At 36.3% G+C, this 24,493-nt stretch overlaps 1 protein-coding gene across 1 annotated transcript in view; it reads right to left on the reverse strand.

Moving 5' to 3' along the window:
* Positions 1 to 4,640: 4,640 nt before the first annotated feature.
* LOC145683532 (eclosion hormone-like) overlaps positions 4,641 to 24,493 on the reverse strand; it is a 100,296-nt gene continuing 80,443 nt past the window's right edge. The window contains exon 3 of the mRNA XM_081754877.1: positions 4,641 to 5,100. Coding sequence (XP_081611003.1) covers positions 4,956 to 5,100 — 145 coding nt within the window. The 3' untranslated portion in view covers positions 4,641 to 4,955. The remainder of the gene's footprint in view (positions 5,101 to 24,493) is intronic.

Here is a 24,493-nt window from a genome sequence, read left to right on the forward strand (position 1 = left end):
TCATTGTAGACCTTATATCTGGAGAACTACATATAGTGTAGCCAAACCCAAGCCATCAGTTAACTCACAAGTAAACCTTACGTTTGGGTGAATCGAGTTGCTGACTGAGACACATATGAGAAAGTAGTACTAAATGTGGTCAGTATTTCAGTGAAGTTTTAGGTGCGAAGCTCCAGGGGTTTAGGAGATATAGCTACCAGAACATCACATGAAAGTACAGAATAGTCATCATATAATTGGAGGTAAAAGCTCTGTAAGACCTCTTGTAACGACAAAAGATGAATAACAAATATATGGGTACATATTAGGACTAGGGGGAAGTCATATAGTAAGGGTACACCTGACGGCGGCCATCTTGAAATCCGCCATTTTGAATTAAGGTTAAGTTTTTAAAATAGGAATAGGGTCATGTGATACATGATTTAAGGCGCAAATTTAATCAGAAGAACAATGGTGACATTAATTTTGATTTACGCGCAATTGGTAAAAAGTTACAGGGGAATTAAATATTGTTGCAGCATATGTATTAGTCCTTTACCCCACCTTGTAAATTTTGTGTTAATGATAATAATTAAATAAAAAGCAGATGGATAAATATTAGGTTCTATGGTAAGAGTTGCCTTGATGGCGGTCATGTTCAAATCCGCCATTTTGAGTCAGACAAAAGTTTTAAACAAAACGCATAACAGTGACACCTTATTAATAGCAAATTTTACCATAACTCCAACGGTATAACCATTTTTGCTTTATCATTAACCAGCACAAAATTAAATGGATCGCTCCTTACGACTACTGCTTTGACGGAATTGTTAACGACAAATGTGTCAAGTGTAACTCGATTGCCTTTGTCAGGTGTGCTCACTGTGAGCAGAGCATTTGTGCAAGTCATGCACTCTTTTCTGAACTACATATTGATTGTACTAATTGAGGACTTTTCTGGAAGAAAGACCCAAGTTCAATTGTGACTCAATTCCACTTTGGTCATTTTTCCCTGAATTAGCAACTTGTTTATGCGATAACAAATGCTGGTTAATGATAAAGCAAAAATGGTTATACCGTTGGATTTATGGTAAAATTTGCTATTAATAAGGTGTCACTGTTATGCGTTTTGTTTAAAACTTTTGTCTGATTCAAAATGGCGGATTTGAACATGACCGCCATCAAGGCAACTCTTACCATAGACCTAATATTTATCCATCTGCTTTTTATTTAATTATTATCATTAACACAAAATTTACAAGGTGGGGTAAAGGACTAATACATATGCTGCAACAATATTTAATTTCCCTGTAACTTTTTACCAATTGCGCGTAAATCAAAATTAACGTCACCATTGTTCTTCTGATTAAATTTACGCCTTAAATCATGTATCACATGACCCTATTCCTATTTTAAAAACTTAACCTTAATTCAAAATGGCGGATTTCAAGATGGCCGCCGTCAGGTATACCCTTACTATATGACTTCTCCCTAGTCCTAATATGTACCCATATATTTGTTATTCATCTTTTGTCGTTACAAGAGGTCTTACAGAGCTTTTACCTCCAACTATATGAAGACTATTCTGTACTTTCATGTGATGTTCTGGTAGCTGTATCTCGTAAATCCCTGGAGCTTCGCACCTAAAACTTCACTGAAATACTGACCACATTTAGTACTACTTTCTCATATGTGTCTCAGTCAGCAACTCGATTCACCCAAACGTAAGGTTTACTTGTCAGTATGATGAACTTATTCCGAAAAAAAAAAAAAAAAAAAACCTATTTAGGAGCCGTTCAAAAATGCATCAAAAGATCCAATATATTCCAATCAAAAATTTTCTTGTAGGTCTTATATCTGGAGAACTGCATATAGTGTAACCAAACAAAAACTATCACTTAACTCAGTATGATGTGGTTATTCCATAAAAGATACGAAAACTCGATTTGAGGGCCATTCAAAAATTTTGTAGCCCCTGATCCAAAAACTAATTATTGGCAAAGATTGCAATCTTTTGATGCATTTTTTGGATCATTCCTAAAATTCCTGCCCAAGATCTCAATCTTTCGATCATTTCTAAAATTCTTGTTTGTTCTCTTAGAAGTTGTGGTCTTTCTTTTCTAAAGCCTCTGCATTTTTTTTTTTTTTTTTTTTTTAGTTACAGATATCCTGCTTGTTGTTACTTGCTTTGCATTATGTCATTTGTAGGTCTATATACACTGAATTTAATTGGCAAAATTGATTTATTAACTTATTTTTTCTACTGACATGAATGATTTATTTTAAATATATCTTTCTACTGTCGAAATTGATTGATTTTTCACCTCTTCTCTCTAGCGACATTGATTCGACAAGTATCTCATTTTTACTACTGAAATTGATTTGATTTTTTTTTTAATCTACGCATTTTCACTGATTAAATTGATTGATATCTTTTTTTATTTTATAAAAAAAGATCACTATTTACTTCCATCTGTTGGAAATCGAAAACTTCTGTCACTGTGATACTTTCAATTCAGAACGCTATAGCTTAGGTATAATCATCTAGGCTATGCTTTATTTGTAAACTGAAAAAAGATAATTCGGATTTAATTTTCCCATTGATAATATTATGGAGAAATAGCAAGTCTGCCACCATGCGTTGAGTAAGTAGAGTCTGTATATTAACTTTGTTTAGGAGCTGTGTTTTATTAAGACTACGCACTGAAGAAACTCTGTTTGACAATGACAAAAAAAGTTAAGAACAGAATCAAAACGGGATCAGTTTGAAACAGAGACCGTATTCTATTTTGGTAAGCAATACTCAATTTTAGGAGATACAGAATCTTTGAAGAAAATACTGAGTGATTTGAGCAGGGGCGATCGGGGCAATTGCCCCGCCCCCAGAAGAGGAAACTTTTTCTTATTTTATATATAAACAAAACCATCCAAGAGTTTAGAACTCTTGAAAGTAGCTGTAAGTGCCAGTATTACAACTCACCGCCTCCCCCAGAAGTCCGTCCTGGATCCGCTCCTGGATTTGAGATACCGAATTTTAGTAAATCTGTAAAAGAATACCTAGTATTCCCATAGCACTCTTCTCAGTAACAGTCATGTGAATCAGTCGTTCTTTCAGAAAAAATGTTCCGGGGGGCACTTCTGGTACTATTTTATTTATTATTATAATATAGACGTATTATTTTGGTCTCGTCCGGAGGTCCACTCTCATAGCTCCGGGGAGGCAATGCCCCCCAAAAAATATGTCTGGAAGAAACACTCATGTGAACCAGCGAATGTAAGTTTATAATCGAATAATACTCCAAGGTTTTTATGTGTAGCAACTCTTTCGATATGACTGTTATTAATACAATATATGTGATAAATTTTATTATTCTTCAAAGAAATACTAAGAGTATAAAATTTTGAGGGTTCAGTGTTACATTCGAAGTCGCATATTACTCAGTATGTTTAGCGAGAATTTGTTGAAGTCGTAGGCCATCGTCTATCGAAGAGATTTTATGGAAAATTTTACAATCGCTGTTCATGGATGATACAGAGAGGAATTAAGACGTAACTAAGGGTGGTCAAAAGGAACTTATGCCCCAAGCGCCGGATTGAGGAACGCAAACTGGACAAATATTTATTTTTACTATAAGGTAAGGAATGGAATTTTAGCAAAATAAAGATACTCGTAATAAAAATTTACGTCAGAAACTTAACAGGACAACAACGACTCACCAACCTTAATTTAGCTTCAAAGCTATCGTTTGAGAACACTGTAAGTACCTTTGCAGCCAGAAGAGTCCGCAAAGTTGAATTTTAGTTCCACCTTTTTGTGCTTTCTTTTTAACTTAGAACGATTTAAGAAATTTGCAAAATGTCCGAGTATAATACTCGAAACAACAGGTACGATGTTCGTCATAATTATTCTATTCTAAAGCAGCAGACTCTTGATTCATTCTACACATATGCATATCTCGATATAATTCCAAAAACTTTGTGATTTGCAGTTATTATGATAAGACTATAAGAATGTGTGAAGCATGCTACTCTAAGATTACTTGGCAATCAAATATAATTAGTTTGGTGTTTTATCTTGTACTAAAAATAAAATTATGTATTGCAATTTTGAGATCAAGCTTCACCACTTGAAGAAAAAAATGGAATAGGAGAATTACTGTGTGATGCCAATATCAAGTGTAGTCGAGGAGCGATTTGGTTTAGTTGGTCAGGGGGGGGGGGGGAGGAGGGAACGTAAAGGCGAGTTCTTGCACCGGGCTAGTTGCGTCGCTGGATCATTCATAATTTTATTGTGTTCCTAGCGCTTTAATTGGGTAAAATTAAGTTTAATACCTCTTTTAAACATCTTTGCTATGTGAGACATGACGCTTATAATGTTAAGGAACCAAATTCTTAGCCGAATTGACTTGAAATCAGAAACACCTTCTTTAAAACAATATACGTATAAACAATGTAGTACAGAGGTGATGGCGCATCTGAATGTGTGTCATTTATTTTGAGCGCTGATAGTTTAATTCACCAGCCTCTAAAAGATAAAATTAATCATTTTGAATTACGATACTTTTTTTAAAATCGAAAGTGAGCTATGATAAGGGAAATTTTATAGGTAAAAGAGAAATAATTGTTAATAATAATTTTTATTACATTTCAAAGTTGTACAATTAATCATAGAAATAAATATTCATCTTCAATAGGTCCTCAATTTCGCATAAAGTTTCTTTTATTTTTAATTAATATATGGCAATTCATTAAAAAGAGACAGGGAGCATCTTAAAATATTGACACTAAATAATTTCTATCATAGATGATAATTTTGTGTTGCCATAAATGTAACTCAACATTAAGATTTCTTTTCTGAAGTTTACGTTGCAGCCTCAAATATATTGATTAACAAAAGACTAGAAGTATTAAGTACTCTATATGAGTTAAAATGAACCACAGATTATTCGGACGGATGCATTCTTCGTTTAAGCTCTTCATTTGTAGCGTTTGAGGAACTGCTGTAGAGTTGATGGATTGTTACAGTCAGGTGACGTTAGTCCTGCAGTTGCAAGACATGCCTCTGCACACGCTCGGCCATGAAAATAATCGCCAAACATTTCCTTACACTGTCCACAGTTTCTGGAAAAGAAAAGAAAATTGCAAACATTAACATTTAATAATTTAATTATGAAAAATTTAAATTATTATACAAGTAAAGTTTGTCTTATTACATGTATTCAGAAAGTTCGTTTTAAAAAGTAACTTTACTCCAATCAGAACCCTATTTCCCAAAGCAATAGTCTTGTACTTATTTTTACAAGTCGTAAAACAAAGAGTGTCCCATAAAGAAAGTGACTTTTGAAATGCCCGTCATTTTTATTCTAGTAAGTTGGCAGTGCTGAAAGTTACATAATTTTCACCTGTTGTCTTTGTGATTAGCAGTCACGGAACACCGAATAGCACATGATCGTTATCTGTTTTATGCACTGATAGGAATGCAGCACTTCACGGCGGAACAGCGTGTTGTCATAGTGAAAACTTATTACAAATCTGATGAATTTCTATCGGTGCAGAAAACAGAAGACGATCACGTGCTATTCGGCGCTCCGTGACTACTAATCACAAAGACAACACGTGAAAATCGTGTAACGTTCAGTACTGCCAACTTGCTAGAATAAAAATGACGGACATTTCAAAGGTTCCGTTCTTTATGGCACACCCTTTATCATTAGGCAGAAACATTAGAACATTAATGAAAATCATTTCTAAGTACTAATGCTAATACCTTAAATTTTATCATAATTTTGTAATATATGGAATGAAAATCAAAGTCGAAAAATTGAATGTCAAGACAATATCCCGTGAAATATGTCTTTACGAGTCAGAGTTAAACAATGATATCTCGAGGAAGTCGATCATTGCAAAAGGTTTGGGAAGTATTTTGACAAGAAACGCTCGCTGCACCAGATAGATCAGACCAAGAACTGCTGTAGCCTAAAAAGCATTCAACAAGGAAATATCACTCCTAACTAGCGGGCTTAGTATTGAACTAAGGTAGAAGCTAGTCAAGCCTTATATACAGTGGCGTATTTAGGGGAGGGCTTCCGGGTTTAAGGCCCTTCCGAAATCTTACTTACTATAGTAAAATATATGAAATATCTTGCAGAATTTTCACATTTTCAGGCAAAGCCCCTCCCGAAAGTTAGCAAAGCCCATCCCGAAACAAAATCGTAAATACGCCACTGCTTATATATGAAATTGGATTGTATGCTTCAGAGATTTTACGTCTGTGAAGTTGTCCCGCAAACCTAATGAATTTTTCTTTTACTTATCTACATCGTTAGTTTAAGTTAGTTTTGCTTAAATTATCGTTAGTTTCGAAAAAAATATATATATTTTTATTCAAAAAATAAATGGGCAGACCAACTTCACGGTTCCCCACCCACAAACGAATTTCAAATTTTTTTCACATCACATCGTTAGTTTACGTTAGTTTTGCTAAAACTATCGTTAGTTTTGCAAAAATAACGATTTTATTCTAGAAATAGTTTCCCGCCAACTGTGAATTAGCCCGCCCATATCGAGTTCTCATAAACTTCCAACTCATATTGTTAGTTTATCGTTAGTTTACGTTAGTTTTCCAAAAATTGATGTTTGTTTTGAAAAATAACGATTTTATTCGAGAAATAAAGTTTCCCGCCAACTGTGAATTAGCTCACCCATATGAGGTGCAAGTTTATGAAGATTCTTTAGGGGAGAGCTAACTTTATATTTGGCGGGAACCTTTATTTCTCGAATAAGATCGTTATTTTTGCAAACCTAACGTAAACTAACGATAAATTAACGATATGTGATGGAATTTTATAAGAATTCAATATGGGCGGGCTAATTTACAGTAGCCGGGAAACATTATTTCTAGAATAAAATCGTTATTTTTGCAAAACAAACGTTAATTTTTGCAAAACAAACGTTAATTTTAGCAAAACTAACGATATCAATTGGAATTTTATGAGAATTCAATATGGGCGGGCTAATTCACAGTTGGCGGGAAACTTTATTTCTAGAATAAGATCGTTATTTTTGCGAAACTAACGATAGTTTTAGCAAAACTAACGTAAACTAACCATGTGATGTGAGAAAATTTTGAAATTCATTTGTGAGTGGGGAACCGTGATGTTGGCCTGCCCATTTATTTTTTGAATAAAAATTTATTTTTTCGAAACTAACGATAATTTAAGCAAAACTAACGTAAACTAACGGTAAACTAACGATGTAGATAAGAAAAAGAAAATTTGTTAGGTGGGCGAGACAACTTCACAGACGTAGGGGTTTGGGCATTACGAAAGTTAGAGAAGAAATAGAGCTGGAGAAATGTTATGTTGGAGAAAGATGGAGAAAATAAAATGGACGGAGAGAGTAACAAACAAAGATGTTTTAAAATGGATAAGAAAAAAGAGGACAGTTTTAGTCAGCACACTTCGTAGGAAGGCTAATTTGATTGGATACATATTGTGAAGAAATTGTCTTCTTCATACCGCTACAGAGGGAAAGATGGAAGGAAAGCGAGGAATAGGAACAAGAAGAACACAACTGATCTATGATTTGAAAAATAGAAGAAAATAGTGGGAGTTAAAAGAGGAAACTGAAGATCGGGAAACATGGAAGAAACATTTCCAGACCCAGACCTAAAATAATAATAATAATAATAATAATAATAATAATAATAATAATAATAATAATAATAATAATAATAATAATAATAATATGCAATTGTAAAGTGTTTGACTTAGAAAAGATTCACACTAGTATTACAAGACTAGTAGTTTTGAGAAATAGATCACCAGCTTTTCCATTTCCTTTTATGGGTCGTTCACAGGAGATGCAACCTCAATTACCGAAGTTGTACCGAGAAAAGGAGACAGAAAAAGCGCGTACCTTCCCCTTAAATCCACAGAGAAAATAAAATCTGTTATTCTACATAAGAACTATTTACAATATCTAGGCGAGAATCTTTTAAGCATCACAACGAGCTTCAGATACAGATCTTATGTATTAAATATGTTCAAAATGACCAAAAATTGGACTTAAATCTCTTGTGCATTGAACGTCCAACATATGTACAAGCAGAAGTGCCCGTTCTTCGCAAGCACCGAAACAGTATGCAACCTGCAACCCAGTAGAGTAATGTGAGTTGTTGAACTTGATGGGAGGTAATAGTGAGATACTGCATACTTTCTCAACTTCCAGAATATGTGACTCCCCAATCCTCCCTTCGAATCGAAAATAAAAAAAAGGGGTTCCTACACAATTAGATGTGGTGAAGGTCTATCTGTGTACAGAGTTAGGTGGTTTTAGGTGACTTCTTTCTCTATAATAAAGAATAGCTTCTGTTTTTTGATTCAAAAGAACATCTCTCATTTGTAGTATATCTATATCTATATCTTTATGAAGAAAACAGACATCATTAATACACTACCTTGCCATTAATCACCGGACACCCCCTGCATAGGAGGTAGACTCGCTAATGATAGAAAATAGTACTAATAAAATTTTCTAGCAATTTATCTTCCATTACCGAATAGTTGTTCTTTTTGTTATTTTGGATGATTTACTTTCTATTATTCTCTTCCATTATTCCGACATTTTTGTTCCATTCACCCTATAATTATTCAACTAATTTTTCCTTTCAATATTTGAATTATACTCCCTCCATCAGTTAACTTTTAAGGTTTTCCTTACATTTCTCATGTAATTTTCTTTCATTAATCGAATAATTGTCCTTCTCTTAATAGGATACTTTCCCTTTCAGTAATCGAATACTTTTCCTTGTGTTAATCGAATATTTTCCTTCTATTAATCGAATACTTTTCCTACCATTAATCGAATACATCACAGACTTTCAATTAGGAAGTTGCTTTTCGTGCCCTAACTACCTTGGATTCATGGGTCGTATGACATTGTGTTTAAAATGATTTAGGTTTTCAAACAATACTACACTCATACTTTCCAGATGCAAAATTTGCTGATTTTCGAGAATTCTCAAGGAAATGATTTTCCCGTAACCTTTTCAGCGCCACTACCGAAGTCTTCACATATCTTACTTCAAGATTTTTTTTTTTTTTGAGTTATAGGAATAGTTATATAGTGTTCAGGTACATGAACAAAAATGGTGTATATAAAAAAAGTGTATATGAGAAAATTTCTCGGCATTTTGTTTCTTTAATTCGGGCACCACTATTAAGACCCCAGGATCAGATACCTGCACGAAAAATATCCCGAAAATTTTTAATTACCCTAGACTAATATTTCTATATAACCAAAGGATGTATATTTTTTTCGGGAAATCTTTCGTATATGTGTGTACTAGCAAAATATACACACATTTTAGAAGTTTCATTCGCGTACAGTTATAGTAGGCGTACAGAAAGGTACAGAAATTAGGGACAACAATTTTTGTAGCAAATATGACTTTTGAGAGAGGGCGGCAGAGGAAGATACAGAAGATACAGAGTGACAAAGAGTATGTTTTCATATGTACAGTACCGTATATTATAGCCCGTAAGTTTTTATATAGGAAATAATGGTTGTAGATTTATAACGCGAAGTTGAAATGTAGTTAATAGTGCGAACCCGAATTTATATGCAGAGCTCCTTCGTGGCTAAGCGATTAACGTACACGCCTTTGGCGTGGGAGACCCGGCTTCGATTCCCGGTGGGAGCTCTTGTGGTTCGGATTCCACGTTAATCAGCAGGTCCCGTCTCATTAGCCTCGCTGTCGAAAGGAAAGTTAAACTTAAAATCAACTCAAATCGATTGATAGAATCCTGCTTTCGCTCCTTTCATGTACGTAGAATTGGAGTGGGAAGAAAAGGGAGCTACCCAACATCGTTACACTATGTATAAAATCTTAGTCTATAGAAAATCAAAACAATTTTGTACGTAAGAAATCACAAATGAACCGCGGAAGAAGAAAGAAAAACAAAAGTATTCATTGTGGGCGTAGTCATAATCATTCTTATGTTTTCGATACAGACCAATGACCTTCTACTCAAAGATCTTCTGACATTTCATTGGTGCGAAATTTCTCAGGCGATGTTCAGACACAATTTTAGTAGTCTTTTGTTTTTGGACGTGATGTCTGTGAACGATGATGCAGGTCATTGCTGACTCAGCAAAAAAACATTTTGAAAGTTTCAGCAAAGATTATTATTATTTCTTTCGTTTTCCTTTGATTAAAAAAGAAAAGCAATAATTTGTTTACTAAATGATGGAGAGGGGAAAGAGAAACGGTAATTGTCATTTGTCCCTTTTTTCGTATTGTTTTCGTTTTTGCGTTTTCTTTAGAGTTGCATTTTGGGATTTTCCATTCAGTTGGAGCGGATATGGCAAAGACAAGTGCAATCTAATGTTAAGAAAATAGGTGCCTGACCCTCTGAAAATTTTCCATGATGTCAAGCTGAAATCAGTGAACGAAATTCGAAAGTACAGTACCATCGGAAATGTATAATAACAGCTAAACGTATATTTTTCTTATATTATTATTATTATTATTATTATTATTATTATTATTATTATTATTATTATTATTATTATTATTATTATTATTATTATTATTATTATTATTACCAGAAACCTTCTGTGAGAGGAAACTACCTCTTATTACAACTAAAAATGTAAGAGATGCTGTTAAATCCTTAAATACCAAATCTGCATTTGGCATAGATGGTATATCTGTTTTCATTATGAAAGGAGTGGCTGAGGTAATTTCACCTGTGTTGGAATCTTTGTTTAATTAGAGTTTAAATGAAAATATTTATCCTGAAGCTTGAAAGGCAGTAATCATAACACATATACCCAAGACTAAAGGAGACAAAATCAATGATTACACGCCAATTTCTATAATGAATGTTATTCCTAAAATTTTTGAAAAAGTAATGTATAACTACTTGTATAGCACTGTCTATGATCTGTTAGACACAAATCAAAATGGGTTTATAAAGGTAAATCAGTTGTTACAAATGTGACAAGCTTTGTTCATAGTCGATTTTTTGTTATTCAATCTGCTGGTCAGACTGATGTTATTTACTTTGATTTTGCAAAAGCATTTGATAAATTGCCTTATCATTTATTAATAAGTAAGTTGTACAAGTACAAATTATCAAATCACACAATAAAATGGTTAGATTCATACATAAGTAACAGGGAATTTAGAATTAGGTATAATGGTTATACTTCCTCCATTTATAACATAATATCTGGTGTACTCCAGGGTTCCAATCTTGTCCCTTGCTGTTTTTACTGTAAATGACGTACCTTAACACTTAACCTGTAACTATTTGTTGTATGTTGATGACATAAAATCTTTAATGAAATAAATACTGTTCATGATCAAATTAAGTTGCAAGAAAATATTGAAACAATAGTTAAATGATCCGAGAATAATTTTCTGTCTTTGAACATTGCCAAAACACAAGTAAAATCGATCTTTTGTTTTATAAATATACAATTGGTAACCAGGGTATAGAATTTGAAACTTATGTTAAAGATTTAGGGATAATATTAGACAACAAATTATTATTCCAAAAAATTTACAGGTAGTCACATCTAAAGCCAAGAAGAAGCTTAGCAATGCTAAAATGGCTTTATCATAATTTTTCAAATGTTAATACTTGTAAACTTCTTTACATGTGTAACTTGCGTTTCTCATTTGGAGTATGACACAGTAATTTGGAATAATGAAGCCAAGTACTTTGATAATGCCGTAGAGTCTATTCAGAATAACTTCCTAGCCTGGTTACGATGAAAGTTCAAAAATGTTAAAAATATGAGCTTGTCTTGTACACTATGTGATCAAAAGTATCCGGACACCTGGCTGAAAAAGAATTACAAGTTCGTGGTGCCCTCCATCGGTACTGCTGAAATTCAATATGATGTTGGCTAACCCTTAGCCTTGATGATAGCTTCCACTCTCGCAGGCATACTTTCAATCAGGTGCTGGAAGGTTTCTTGGGGAATAGCACAACATTCTTCACGGAGTGCTGAACTGATGAAAGGTATCGATGTAGGTCGGTGAGGCCTGGCACGAAGTCGGCGTTCCAAAACATCCCAAAGGTGTTCTATAGGATACAAGTCAGGACTCTGTTCAGGCCAGTCCATTACAGGGATGTTATGGTCATGTCACCACTCCGCCACAGGCCGTGCAGTATGAACAGGTGCTCGATCGTGTTGAAAGATGCCATCACCACTTCCGAATTGCTCTTCAACAGTGGGAAGCAAAAAGGTGCTTAAAACATTAATGTAGGCCTGCGCTGTGAGAGTGCAACGCAAAACAACAAGGGGTGCAAGCCCCCTCCAAGAAAAACACGACTACACCATAACATCACCACCTCCGAATTTTACTGTTGGCACTACACACGCTGACAGATGACGTTCACCGGGCATTCGCCATACCCACACCCTGATATCGGATCGCCACATTGAGTACCGTGATTCGTCACTCCACAAAACGTTTTTCCACTGTTCAATCGCCCAATGTTTACGCTCCTTAAACCAAGTAAGGCGTCGTTTGGCATTTACCTGCGTGATGTGTGGCTTATGAGCAGCCGCTCGACCATGAAATCCAAGTTTTCTCACCTCACGCTTAATTGGCATAGTACTTGGAGTGGATCCTGATGCAGTTTGGAATTCCTGTGTGATGGTCTGGATAGATGTCTGCCTATTACACTTTACGACCCTCTTCAACTGTCTGCGGTCTCTGTCAACAGACGAGGTCGGTCTGTACGCTTTTGTGCTGTACGTGTCCCTTCACGTTTCCACTTCACTATCACATCAGACACAGTGGACCTAGGGATGCTTAGGAGTGTGGAAATCTCGCGTACAGACTTCTGACACAAGTGACACCCAATCACCTGACCACGTTCGAAGTCAATGAGTTCCGCGGAGCGCCCCATTCTGCTTTCTCACGATGTCTAATGACTAGTGAGGTCGCTGATAATGAGTACCTGGCAGTAGGTGGCAGCACAATGCACCTAATATGAAAAACGTAAGTTTCTGGGGATGTCCGGATACTTTTGATCACATAGTGTATATCGAAAGAACTCCACCTGTTATCTTTAACCGATAGGTGTTATATCTTCGATCTGAAATTTTTTCATAATATTCTGCATGGATGTTTCTTTATTGATGTCATATTTTCCATAAAAACTCCTTACCGTAACATTAGAAATTTTATTCCTTTTATCTCGAATGTTTCTACTCTAAAAATCTTTTATATATAAAACTGCAAACAAATATTACTCTGTCCTAGATATTTCCCAGACTAAATTTGTTGAAGTTCGTTCAGAGCTTATTAAATTTCTAAAGAACCTTTTATGTTTACTTATTTAATTTATTGAGGTGCCATTTGAAAGAAGCCATAATGAGTCCTTAAGTGTTGTTAGTTTGTAATTTAATCATTCATCATTTTTTATTTTCCTCTAATCTTTTCTTCTCTTCTAGGTTTAAGCTTTTATTATTTTTTTCCCACTACACTTTTCTACAAGTCTTTATTTACATGTCATATGTAATATTTTTAAAACTTTTTTGTATGTTTATTCTTGCTATTATTACTATATTATGATATCGACTAAATGTATAGCTTGTATTGCTGGTGTATTTTGCCTCTTGATAAATATAATCTAGTCTGTTCTAAATGTAGGGTTGTATGTATCATGTGCCTGCTGTCTGGGCGCTCTTGTGACTATGTATGCTGTTTGCTGCCTAATAAACATTTAAATTATTATTATTATTATTATTTAAACACATAACATGTTCAACTAGGTACGCAATAGCTGCTGCAAATTTGGAGCGAGACGATCGACATTTATTGATAATATATATATATATATATATATATATATATATATATATATATATATATATATATATATATATATATATATATATATATATATATATATATAAGTAAATCAGTTGTTTTCGTGAATGAACACGACATGCAAATGGTTGAATTTAACATATCAACGAAAAGCATAATGACTTTAAAAAACTGTGTTCACTTCGCCTATTTTTAAGGCTGAAAAGTCCATCTCCCATTCTTTACAATGAGAATTCGCGCGCCAAATGCTTTTCCAATGTGAAGTCTATAGGTATCCCATTAACTAACTAACTAACGCTATGGCCTATGGAACCCGGAGGTTCAATGCCGCTTTATCAAAAGCTCTCCACTGACTTCTATCGTTAGCTAACTGAATCCAGTTTCTACTTTGTATTCCAATCTCTGCGAGATCCATCTTAATATTGTCCTCCCATCTGCGCCTAGGTCTTCCTAATGGTCGTTTTCCGATTGATCTTCTAGTCAAGACTTTGAAAGCGTTTCTACTTTCTTCCATTCTAGCTACATGATCCGCCCACCTAAGCCTCCTAGACTTGACGACCCTAACAATGTTGGGTAAACCGTATAAACTATGTAGTTCCTCGTTATGAAGCTTCCGCCATTCCCCATTCTCGTTCCTCTTGGGTCCGAATATTCGTCTCAGGATCTTGTTTTCAAATACTTTCAGTCTATGTTCTTTTCTCAGAGTAAGTGACCATGTTTCGCAACCATACAGAACAACAGGCATGATTATCGTTTTGTATATTTTAAGCTTCACATTCCTCGACAGAATTCGCGACGACAAGAGAGTTTGAATCGAATAATAACACGAATTCCCTGCTTTTAGTCGACATTTAATTTCTTCGTGAATATGATTTTCCTCTGTTAATAATAGGTATACCTTTTTCGGTGATTATTCCTGAGTGGTATGTCCGATTTGGACATGCGAGCTCTAACGACACTCAGTGCGCGCACTCGAATTACCATGTTAAATTTGGGTAAGGATGGTTCAGATATCTCGGAGGAGTACCCGGACATACGGACGCGTAAGTCGAGTAAACAGGAGCTTCACTCCAATAAATAAATAAATAAATAAAACTATAAAGTGGCACCTATTTAGCACTAATAGTGGAATCCGAATCACCATAATACATACCAATTTTATGGTTTTCCTACCGCTCGAGGCTCGGAACTCGAGCACCAAAGGCTACAACTTTGTTAAACTATGAAACGAGAGGTTGCAGTATATCTATAACTCAGCCTGTCTTGAATATTACATGTTCCCATAATGTTCTCTACCAGCATGGATACACTGGAAGAACGGACAAGGAAGAAATTAACGGTGCATAGCACTCTAACCCTGTTGAGTCGCGAATGTTTTATAATAAATATATGTGTTCACTTCGTCGATCTCTGAATTGTGTTCCACCTTGAAAACTTCTTCTTTTAAACTCCCAAATGAAGTGGTCCGAAACTGTTTAAATCTGGGTATTGGGATCGGCAAATTAAATCACTGAAGCTGAAGATCATTCGATTAAGAAATAACTTTCGACGTAGGACTATCCTTGTGTGTGTTTGAGTGTGCGTGTGTGTGTGTGTGTGTGTGTGCCGTTATGTCGTGTTGTTGGAGCCAAACGATGTGTATACGAAATTGTCGTGCCTGAAGTTTTTTATGTATGAAGAAATTTGGTATTTCTTTTGGAAAAAGTTGAAGCGATAGATAATCCTAGCTTATCGTTAGCTCATAAATAATTTTGAAGGCATCGGGTCACTCAAGTCGTGAAATACACTCCATTCCACAAAACATGGTGTTGTGACTCATCCCACGCTGTTCTAACAATACATCAGAAATTTTTCCAATAGATTACTTTCAAGATACACTGTAGGTTATATTCAGCGGCGCAAATCTGTCTTCAACATTGCGGGGGATGGGCAAGACCGTTCCCATATATTTTTTAAAAGCGATGTTCAAAATTTTTATGAAGTTAAAAAACAATGTTGTGAAGGATCAAGGGAGTAGAGTTATCTTCAACACTGGAAGGCGGACAGATTTGAGGCTTATTCTGGGGAAGACGGACATCAATTTCATCTCACTTTCCTTTGTGGCAATCGGATACAAATAATCACATTTCTCCCCGAAAACCACATTTCAAATCGGATTATTGGGTGGGAGGGTCAGTTGAATGCAAATATGAATGTGCAAACTTGAACTTCTCAGCACATTGAAACTATTAAAACATTTTTCCCCTTTTGTATCTGTCTCCTGGATTTAGTATATATAACGAACTCGATGTACTCCACACTGTACATTTCAAGGTTACGCAGGAACATTTCTTTCCGGAAACAAATTTATTTGAAATTCATATACGATATTCTAATACGAGCAATTTTTGCTTGCTTGCAAAAATTACCTAAACACCTACATACCTAATACCAAAACATTCTTATGAAACTTTTTCTGAAATCCGTCTCCGGAAATGAAAGAGTAACTTTACGAACGTTATATATACGAGAGTGGTTTAGCGTGAGCCATTCCTGATCCCGCTCTAGTTATAACACTTATAATTTCAACCATAACATCTTACATGCTTTGGGCAGATGTTCATGAAGTTCAAAGAATTTACAATTTTTCTTTTCTTTAGATGTTGTTGATCAGTACAAATCCTAAGTGTAGCCTGATTGAAAAAAAATCAAATAAAAGAGAAATGACCTCCGAACACTTGTAAAATATTTAGCGAAGAAACATCTAACACCCAAAAACGTCAATGATTATATGGTAGGAGCTCTTGAGGACTCTAGCCCCTCATATGACCTAGTGAAACGATGGTGCCATGAAGTTAAACGTGGTCGACAGATTTTGAAGATGACGATAGTGGTGGCCCGTCTGCAGCTGTCACCACGTCAGTAATGATTGCGAAAGTGCATGACATAATTTTGACAGAGCAGCGAATAACTGTCCGTCTTAAAGCAGAGATATATGGCATCTCAACTGACAGTGTGCATTCAATTATTAATAACCATTCATTAATGTAAAAGATCTCTGAACGGTGTGTTCCACAAATGCTGACGGTCGACCAAATTATGTCAAGTCGTAACCTGTTACGGATAATCAAGGCTGACAAACGAAGATTTTTGTGAAGATTTGTCACCATCGATGAAGCATAGATTCACTACTGTGAACATGAGTATAAACACGAAAGCATGCAATGGAAACACATTCACTCTCTACCGTCCAAAAAATTATATGTCCAACCATTAAGGTGCAATATGATGTCATCTGCTGTCTTGCGATGCAGATTGAATAATTTGGATTGATTATTTCAAACGGCAAAACACCATCACAGGCGTTTATTTTGAAATCCTAATTATCAAACTATGTATTACCATCAAAGAGAAACACCGTTGAGAAACGGCCCGTGGTGTGTTGTTCCATTACGATAATCCAACCGCCTACATATTCAAATTACAGCCTAATTGGTGGCTGTAATTTATAAATCAAGGTTCAAACTTATTCCACATTCCCCCTATTCCTCAGATCTGACTCCTAGTGACTTCCACTTGTTCCCTAACCTAAAGAAGACCCTGCGTGATAAACATTTTGGCAGTGATTTTGAGGTTATGAATACTATGGATGTTTGACTGAAGAACCAATCCAAAGATTTTTTTTCTGCTTGGATTGAAGCATTCGACGGACGATATGAAAAGTATGTTAATACTGCAAGGGACCATATGAGAAAGTAACAGTGGTTTGCTTTTCCAGTGGGGTTCCCTCTATGTCAGAAGCAAAGCCAGCATACTGAATCATCTACGTATATATACGGAGGGAATATGGATGACTTTATTGGTGGGAAAGACCGACGAGAAGCAAACGGCGAAGTTACTAAAATTGAGCAGTAAACGTGTCGGTAGAACCCCATCTTTAGTGAACATCTCTGGGGGTGGGACCTCCTGAAAGCTCCGCCACCGAGAAGGTTAAACCGGAGCTGGCTGACCAACATGTTTAGAGGTAGCTTGCATCTAAAGTAAGAAGTCAGATAAACTCGTTGCTACTCACTCACTGATTCTTAGTTTCAGTTGCCTACACTTTCTGACTAAGTGGAGGCGGCTTATTAACGACTTAAAGTCCGTCCGTCTCCGTATATTCCCAGTTTCCTGCGCTACTTCAAATGTCAACACTTCGGGCACATCAACACGTCGTGTAATGCAACTGCTGCCCTTTGTGCGAATTGTGGACAGAGTAGTCATGCTGTGGAACCCTGTACAGCGACCAGGCTCTTTTGTGTCAACTGCAAAGTCGAGCATTCTGCTTGGTCTGGAGACTGTCCAGCCTTTCAGCATGAGAAACGTATTCGTGAGCTAATGGTTGTTGAGATATCTGCTGCCGAAAGTGAGCGTCGCTTAAAAGAAAGCATCCCTTCCTCGCTTTTTGTGCCCTTTCCTACAGTTGTAACTACCTTTTGTAAATCTGTGGCAGCCCAGACGTCCGACGTTTCCACCCAAACGGATCTTGTTCCCGACAAAAGCCTGGAAATTCAGACTCCAGTCACATCGACTAGCGAACCTCCCCAAACCCCACTTGTTTCTGTTAGTATTGGTGTTCGGCGAATTCCAGCTCTTCGCCGCTTACCTTACATATGCGGCCTAAAATTTAGCCAGTATATACGCCAACTCAATGATATGGTTCTTTCCCCGAAACGAAAAAAATAACCACCTGTTCGTAAGCCTCCTGCAGTTTCTTTGAAATCTGACATAATGGGAACGTTCGCCTGAAACGTTAATTTCTGACTTTTTTTCTCTTTATTGTTGTTATATTATAACCGTCACCAGGTTATAGAAGTATTTTTTGTGGACGCTCTGTATATTTTGGAAAGAGTAATAATTTATTCGATTTATACTGTATTCTGCGACGCCCATAAGTTCTTTCTTCGATGGGAACTGTTTTCTTCCCACGCAACAGGACAAAGAATTCTTTCATCGTTTTTTCATATACATATATTTGTAACGTTGCTTTGTGGTGAGAACATTTCAGTGTTTCTCCCTGACTCATTAATATGCAAAACCTATGTTCTATGGTCATTTGGAACTGAATTAAGTGTATTCTCCAATCATTTATGGAAATACTGAGATCTAGAACTCATCAAGTGCAGAAACGACTGAATGGCACCAGCCACACCGCTTTACCAACTCGTTATAACACAGTCAAGTTATCGCAATGTCTTGTGCGTCGTGGCCAGTGGACTAATATTAACGTCAACTGTTTCTTATGTTCTATTTGCATGTACATACAGGTGACTTAAATTAAGTGCTTTGAAGAATGAACTGCCAACATTGATCCTTCGACCAATGCAGCTCGTATCTCGAAACTCAAAGTTCGAGGAGTCTTACTCCATAATTGTAAGCAGTAACCACGCATGTCGTGTTGAGAGTCAAATATGATATTGTGCTAAGGGGCACAAGCTATTAGCCGTGAAGGACCTTCGGCTAGCCCCAATCAGTAAGTCCCAGGTTCATATACCTTGTGAGTCAAAGTTTTAAACGCTCCCTCCAACATTATCATTCCACTTTGGAGACTATCTACTTTTACTGAGGATAAACGTCGACTCTTCAGGATTGTTTGGAGCAGCAACTATATTACTTCGTGAGATTATTCCGGAGACATTACCCCAGTGTTAATCCCCCAAGTGCATTAATGGTGTGAGAAAAGTTTATCTAGTGGAATTATTTCTTAATCTTCAATCCTAATATATAAAGTGCCAAACAGCTATAGTGCAGTGAGAAAGTAAAGTGTGATTTTATTAAAGGAAATAATTATACATATGCAGTGTTGAGTGTTGTGATTATTTTTCTAATCCGTTATTTTTTCTTTAAATAGTATTTTAATAAATAAGCATAGTGTCGTTTAATCCAGTGTGTGTTTGTTGTGTGTATGAATAATGTTTGTGTGCGTTGTGGTCTGAGTGACCGTCTGATCGTCCGTGAGGTTTTCGAGACGAGACATCCGAACCTCTCGGTGCCTAATACCCATCTCATTATTGAGACCAGCAGGCAATTTAAACATAATTTTGTAATCCCTTTTAGGAGATGTCCTTCAACGCCTTACCCAGGTAAGTCCAGGTATCCGGAACATACTCATTGGCAGGACCACGGAGGACAGACCCCGGAAAACAGTTATATAAATAAATGGTACCCGAATAGCAACCCGATATCAGGCGATTATAAAAAATGCCGCCCGAACAGAGACAACGAATCGATTATAATATACTTTCCTTACTGTTACTATTATTACTATTTCTTGTTATTCTTATATATTTATTCTCATATATTTAATTGTCAATCTTTTGTTTTCGGTTTTTATTTATATTTTACACTTTTCTGTTCCTTTAATTATGTTCGTTTTTAAACATATAGTCCGTGTTGATCGTGACAAAGTCAAATAGCCTAGATGCTGATGTCCCCATTATAGCTCAATCAATCAGTCAAACACATTCATCCCCGCCTCGAGAACGTCTCCATTAACCCTCAGTCAATCAGTCAATCAAGCACATTCATCCCCGCCTTGAGAACGTCCCTATTTACCCTCAGTCAATCAGTCAATCAAGCACATTCATTCCTGCCTTGAGAACGTCCTCAATAATTCTCAAATCAATCATTCAATCAAACAACAATTCATCTCCGCCTCGAGAATGTCTCCATTAACCCTTAATCAATCAGTCAATAAAACATATTCATCACTGCTTTCAGAACGTTCCCATTAATCCTCAATCAATCAGTCAATCAAACATATTTATCCTCAATCAATAAGTCAATCAAACATATTCATCCCTGCCTTGAGAACGTCTCCATTAACCATCAATCAATCAGTCAATCAAACATATTCATCCTTGCCTTGAGAAAGTCTCCATTAACCCTCAATCAGTCAATCAAACATATTCATCCTCGCCTTGAGAACGTTCCCATTAACCCTTAATCATTCAGTCAATTAAACACACATTCCAACCTTGAGAAAAATATTTAATTCGCACACTGGTCATATGAGGAATACTAAAATTTCTGAATTATTTACATGGAGGGAATTTTAGAAAAATCCTTGCTTGGTGAATTCAACATTCAAGAGCGCAAAGGATTCAAATGGGGCAAGTAAAAAAAAAAAAAAAAAAAAAGATAATGAAAGACGAGTCATAACTATTGTTGGGAAAAAATGACACCTCAACCGAAGATATTGCGTTGTATCTGTTTTAAGAGGAACAATGTTAAGATAATTTCTTTTTAATTTCTCTGCTCGTGGCGGCAGCATTGTGCTGAAATATTGCGTCAGCCATCTAGAAAACAAGGGCAAGCATCTGAAATTGCTTTTTGTCGCAAAAAGAAAGAAAAAAAGGAAAACCTCTTAGTACACACGATATTACCTCCTGGCGCCATATTATGACTCCCCTCCCCCCTATACTGTAACAAACTGCGTGGAATGGAATTCTAGTAGTATTTTGTTTTTATTTGTATTTTGTTGTTACTTGCACGAACTACGAAATGGACACACCTATTTCATCAGCCAATAGGATTGGCTGGTTATACGTCACCAGATCTTCCTGCAGAAATTATGGTAAAGTGGCCTGACTTGACGAAACAAGAAACAAAAACAAAGAAAAAAAAGTATATAAGCCACTAATATATGGCCGGGGGTGTGTATGTTTAAACTACGTGGAATAACTTCCTAGTTTTTATATTTCTTTTGTTTCTTTCATTTGTTCGTAACTGACCACTTTATTTTTTTAAAAAAAAGAGGGAAAAAACGGAGGGGATTCGATTTCTTTTTGATTGCGCAGTTGAATTCCAAAGAGTCTTTTTAACGACTGGGTGGCCATTTTTTCCTCTGTATGAATGTTTGCTCCACTTCTATAAAACGAAATAAGGAAATGACTAAACTCTTTTTTTTTCAATAGTAAATGCGTGATTATGGAAAAGTACAAGTTATATTCACAAGATGTTTTCAATAAACAATAAGTCAGTGGCATAGACAGAATTTCATCAAGGAGATATCAGTTTAAAAATACCGATGTTCGTATCACTTTAGGACATGCATGATACGAGGGGTGTTCAGCAATTATAATCCCTGATATAGAAGACATTATCCGAAATACATTAAATTGTATGTACATGCAGTATAAGTATCCTTTGAAAACTTAGAGACAAAGTTTCAGGTATGTCGGGTGTATAATGTTAGTATTCTGCTTTGTTTTTCAGGTTAATGGTTTTCACTACAGCGAAATTAAACTACCGCTAATTTTAGATTTTTTTCTCTAATATCTTCAAAACAAATAAAAATATTCGAAAAGCAGAAACGTAGTAAACGTGACAACACGGTTTTGCATATGATAACCGTTATCACAACTCATCTATCTGCTTTTGATTTGTAACTGTAGATAGATTTAGCATTTTTTGCGGATTCTGTAAATAGCGGCATACCCGAAGCAGATAGGCGAATTATGGTAAAAGTATCACATGCAAAATCGTATTGTCTAGTTCACTATATTTCTGCTTTTTAAATATTTTTATTTGTTTTCAAGATATTACAGAAAACTCTAAAATTAGCGGTAGTTTAATTTCGCTGTAGTGAAGACCCTTAAGATAAGCAATGGTTGAGAAAATGAACAAATCTGAACAAAGAGCCGTCATTAAGTACCGTACCTCAAGAGGAAGGGATTAACACCTAAGGATATTCATGGTGACATGGTGAACATATTAAATGATGGCGCCCCTACATACCAAATCTTTCAAGAACTGATCACATGACTTCCGGTGCGTCAGGGAGAGCTGTGAACATGCATCAGGCGCAGGACCGCCCGTAACAGTGTGTACACCAGTAAACATTAACATGGTTCACCTACCACCTGATAATGACTGACAGACGACTTACTGTGCGGAGGTTAGCTGAGATTACTAACTTCTCATTCGGTTCAACAGACACAATTTTACACCAATGCTTGGAGGGGCACAAGATATCAGCCCGATGGGTACTACGAGTGTTAACCATTGATCAAAAGCGTGAAGGAGACCGTTGTTCATAGACAAGTTTGGCCTTGTTTAAGAAACACCCGGGTAACTTTCTTGCTAGATGTGTGACCGTAGATGAAACTTGGATACATCATTATGATTCAGAGTACAAGCAACAGAGTATGTAGTGGGTGCACGATGATTCTTCCAAGCACCAAGAAATTCAAGACAATGCTATCAGCTAAAAAGCTTATGGACACTTTTTTTTTTTTTTTGGATAGTGAGAGCGTACCGTTCATTGATTATCTCCAGGATCAAAAGCCAATTACAGGTGACTATTATTCACAATTGATTCCAAAAGTTAGGAAGGCAATCAAGGAGAAACGCAGAGAGATGCTACACAGGAAAGCGCTGCTTTTGCAGGACAATCCTGCAGTAGTAATGGGGACACTCTGCCTAACTTTGGACTTTGACCCCGACCTTTGTGACGTCATAGGTCAAAGGTCAATGACCTTGGCCAGGGGTCAATGACTTAGAGGTACCTAGGATCACCCCCTCTAAATTTTGGGAGGGGTACCTTGGCCCACCCCCTAAATTTTGGCAGGGGTACATAGGACCACCCCACTTAAATTTTGGAAATTGCCAAATCTAAAAATTGGGTATGGTAGCCTAGGACCACAGTATGTACCTCTATCAGTATTGGGTGTCTATGTCGTTCCCTTTCATGAGTAAAAAATTGCCAAAAAGTCAAATTTCGGGGGTTTTTGACCTAATTTATCCCCTTGGATGAGGTGTTATTACCCTATATGGTTATATGGGCGTATACAGGGGTCCATTCCCTTTCATAAGACATGGGTATATTAATGCACCCCTTGAAAAATTTGGGAGGGGTACCTTGGCCCACCCCTTAAATTTTGGAAATTGCCAAATCTAAAAATTTGGTATGGTAGCCTAGGACCATAGTATGTACCTCTATTAGTATTGGGTGTCTATGTCGTTCCCTTTTATGGGTAAAAAATTGCCAAAAATTCAAATTTCGGGGTTTTTTGACCTAATTTATCCCCTTTGATGAGGTGTTATTACCTTATATAGTTATATGGACGTATACAGGGGTCCATTACCTTTCATAAGACATGGGTATATTAATGCACCCCGGGAGGGGTACCTTGGCCTACCCCTTAAATTTTGGAAATTGCCCAATTTAAACATTGGGTATTATAGTATAGGACCCTAACATGTATTATGATAAATTTGGGTGGTCCACCTCGTTCCCTTTTAGGGGTACAAAATTGCCAAAAATATAAACGTAAGCAATACGTTGTACCACGTGTTTGGTTTTTGGCCCAATTTCTCCCCTTGGATGAGATCCTATGATTACAGGGATCTATTTCCTATCATAAGACATGGGTATATTGTTGCACCCTTCTTAAAATTTGGCAAGGGGTCCACTGAAATTGTCCGGTGGTCCTATTGCCAAATTTTTAAGTACAACCACGTGTTTGGTTATTGACTCAATGTATCCTATTTGATAAGGTATGGACGGGTATCCCCTTTCAATTTGGTATAACCCCTCGGGTGTAGTACGGTCACGTGATCGATGATTTGGTTTTGATGCGCGACGAGGTCCCTGGTCAATGTTCTCTAGGAATTAGGTGGAAACTTTGATAGGAA

This window comes from Thermobia domestica, chromosome 4 (assembly GCF_964235325.1).
Source record: "Thermobia domestica chromosome 4, izTheDome1.hap1.1, whole genome shotgun sequence".
Lineage (NCBI taxonomy): Eukaryota > Metazoa > Arthropoda > Insecta > Zygentoma > Lepismatidae > Thermobia > Thermobia domestica.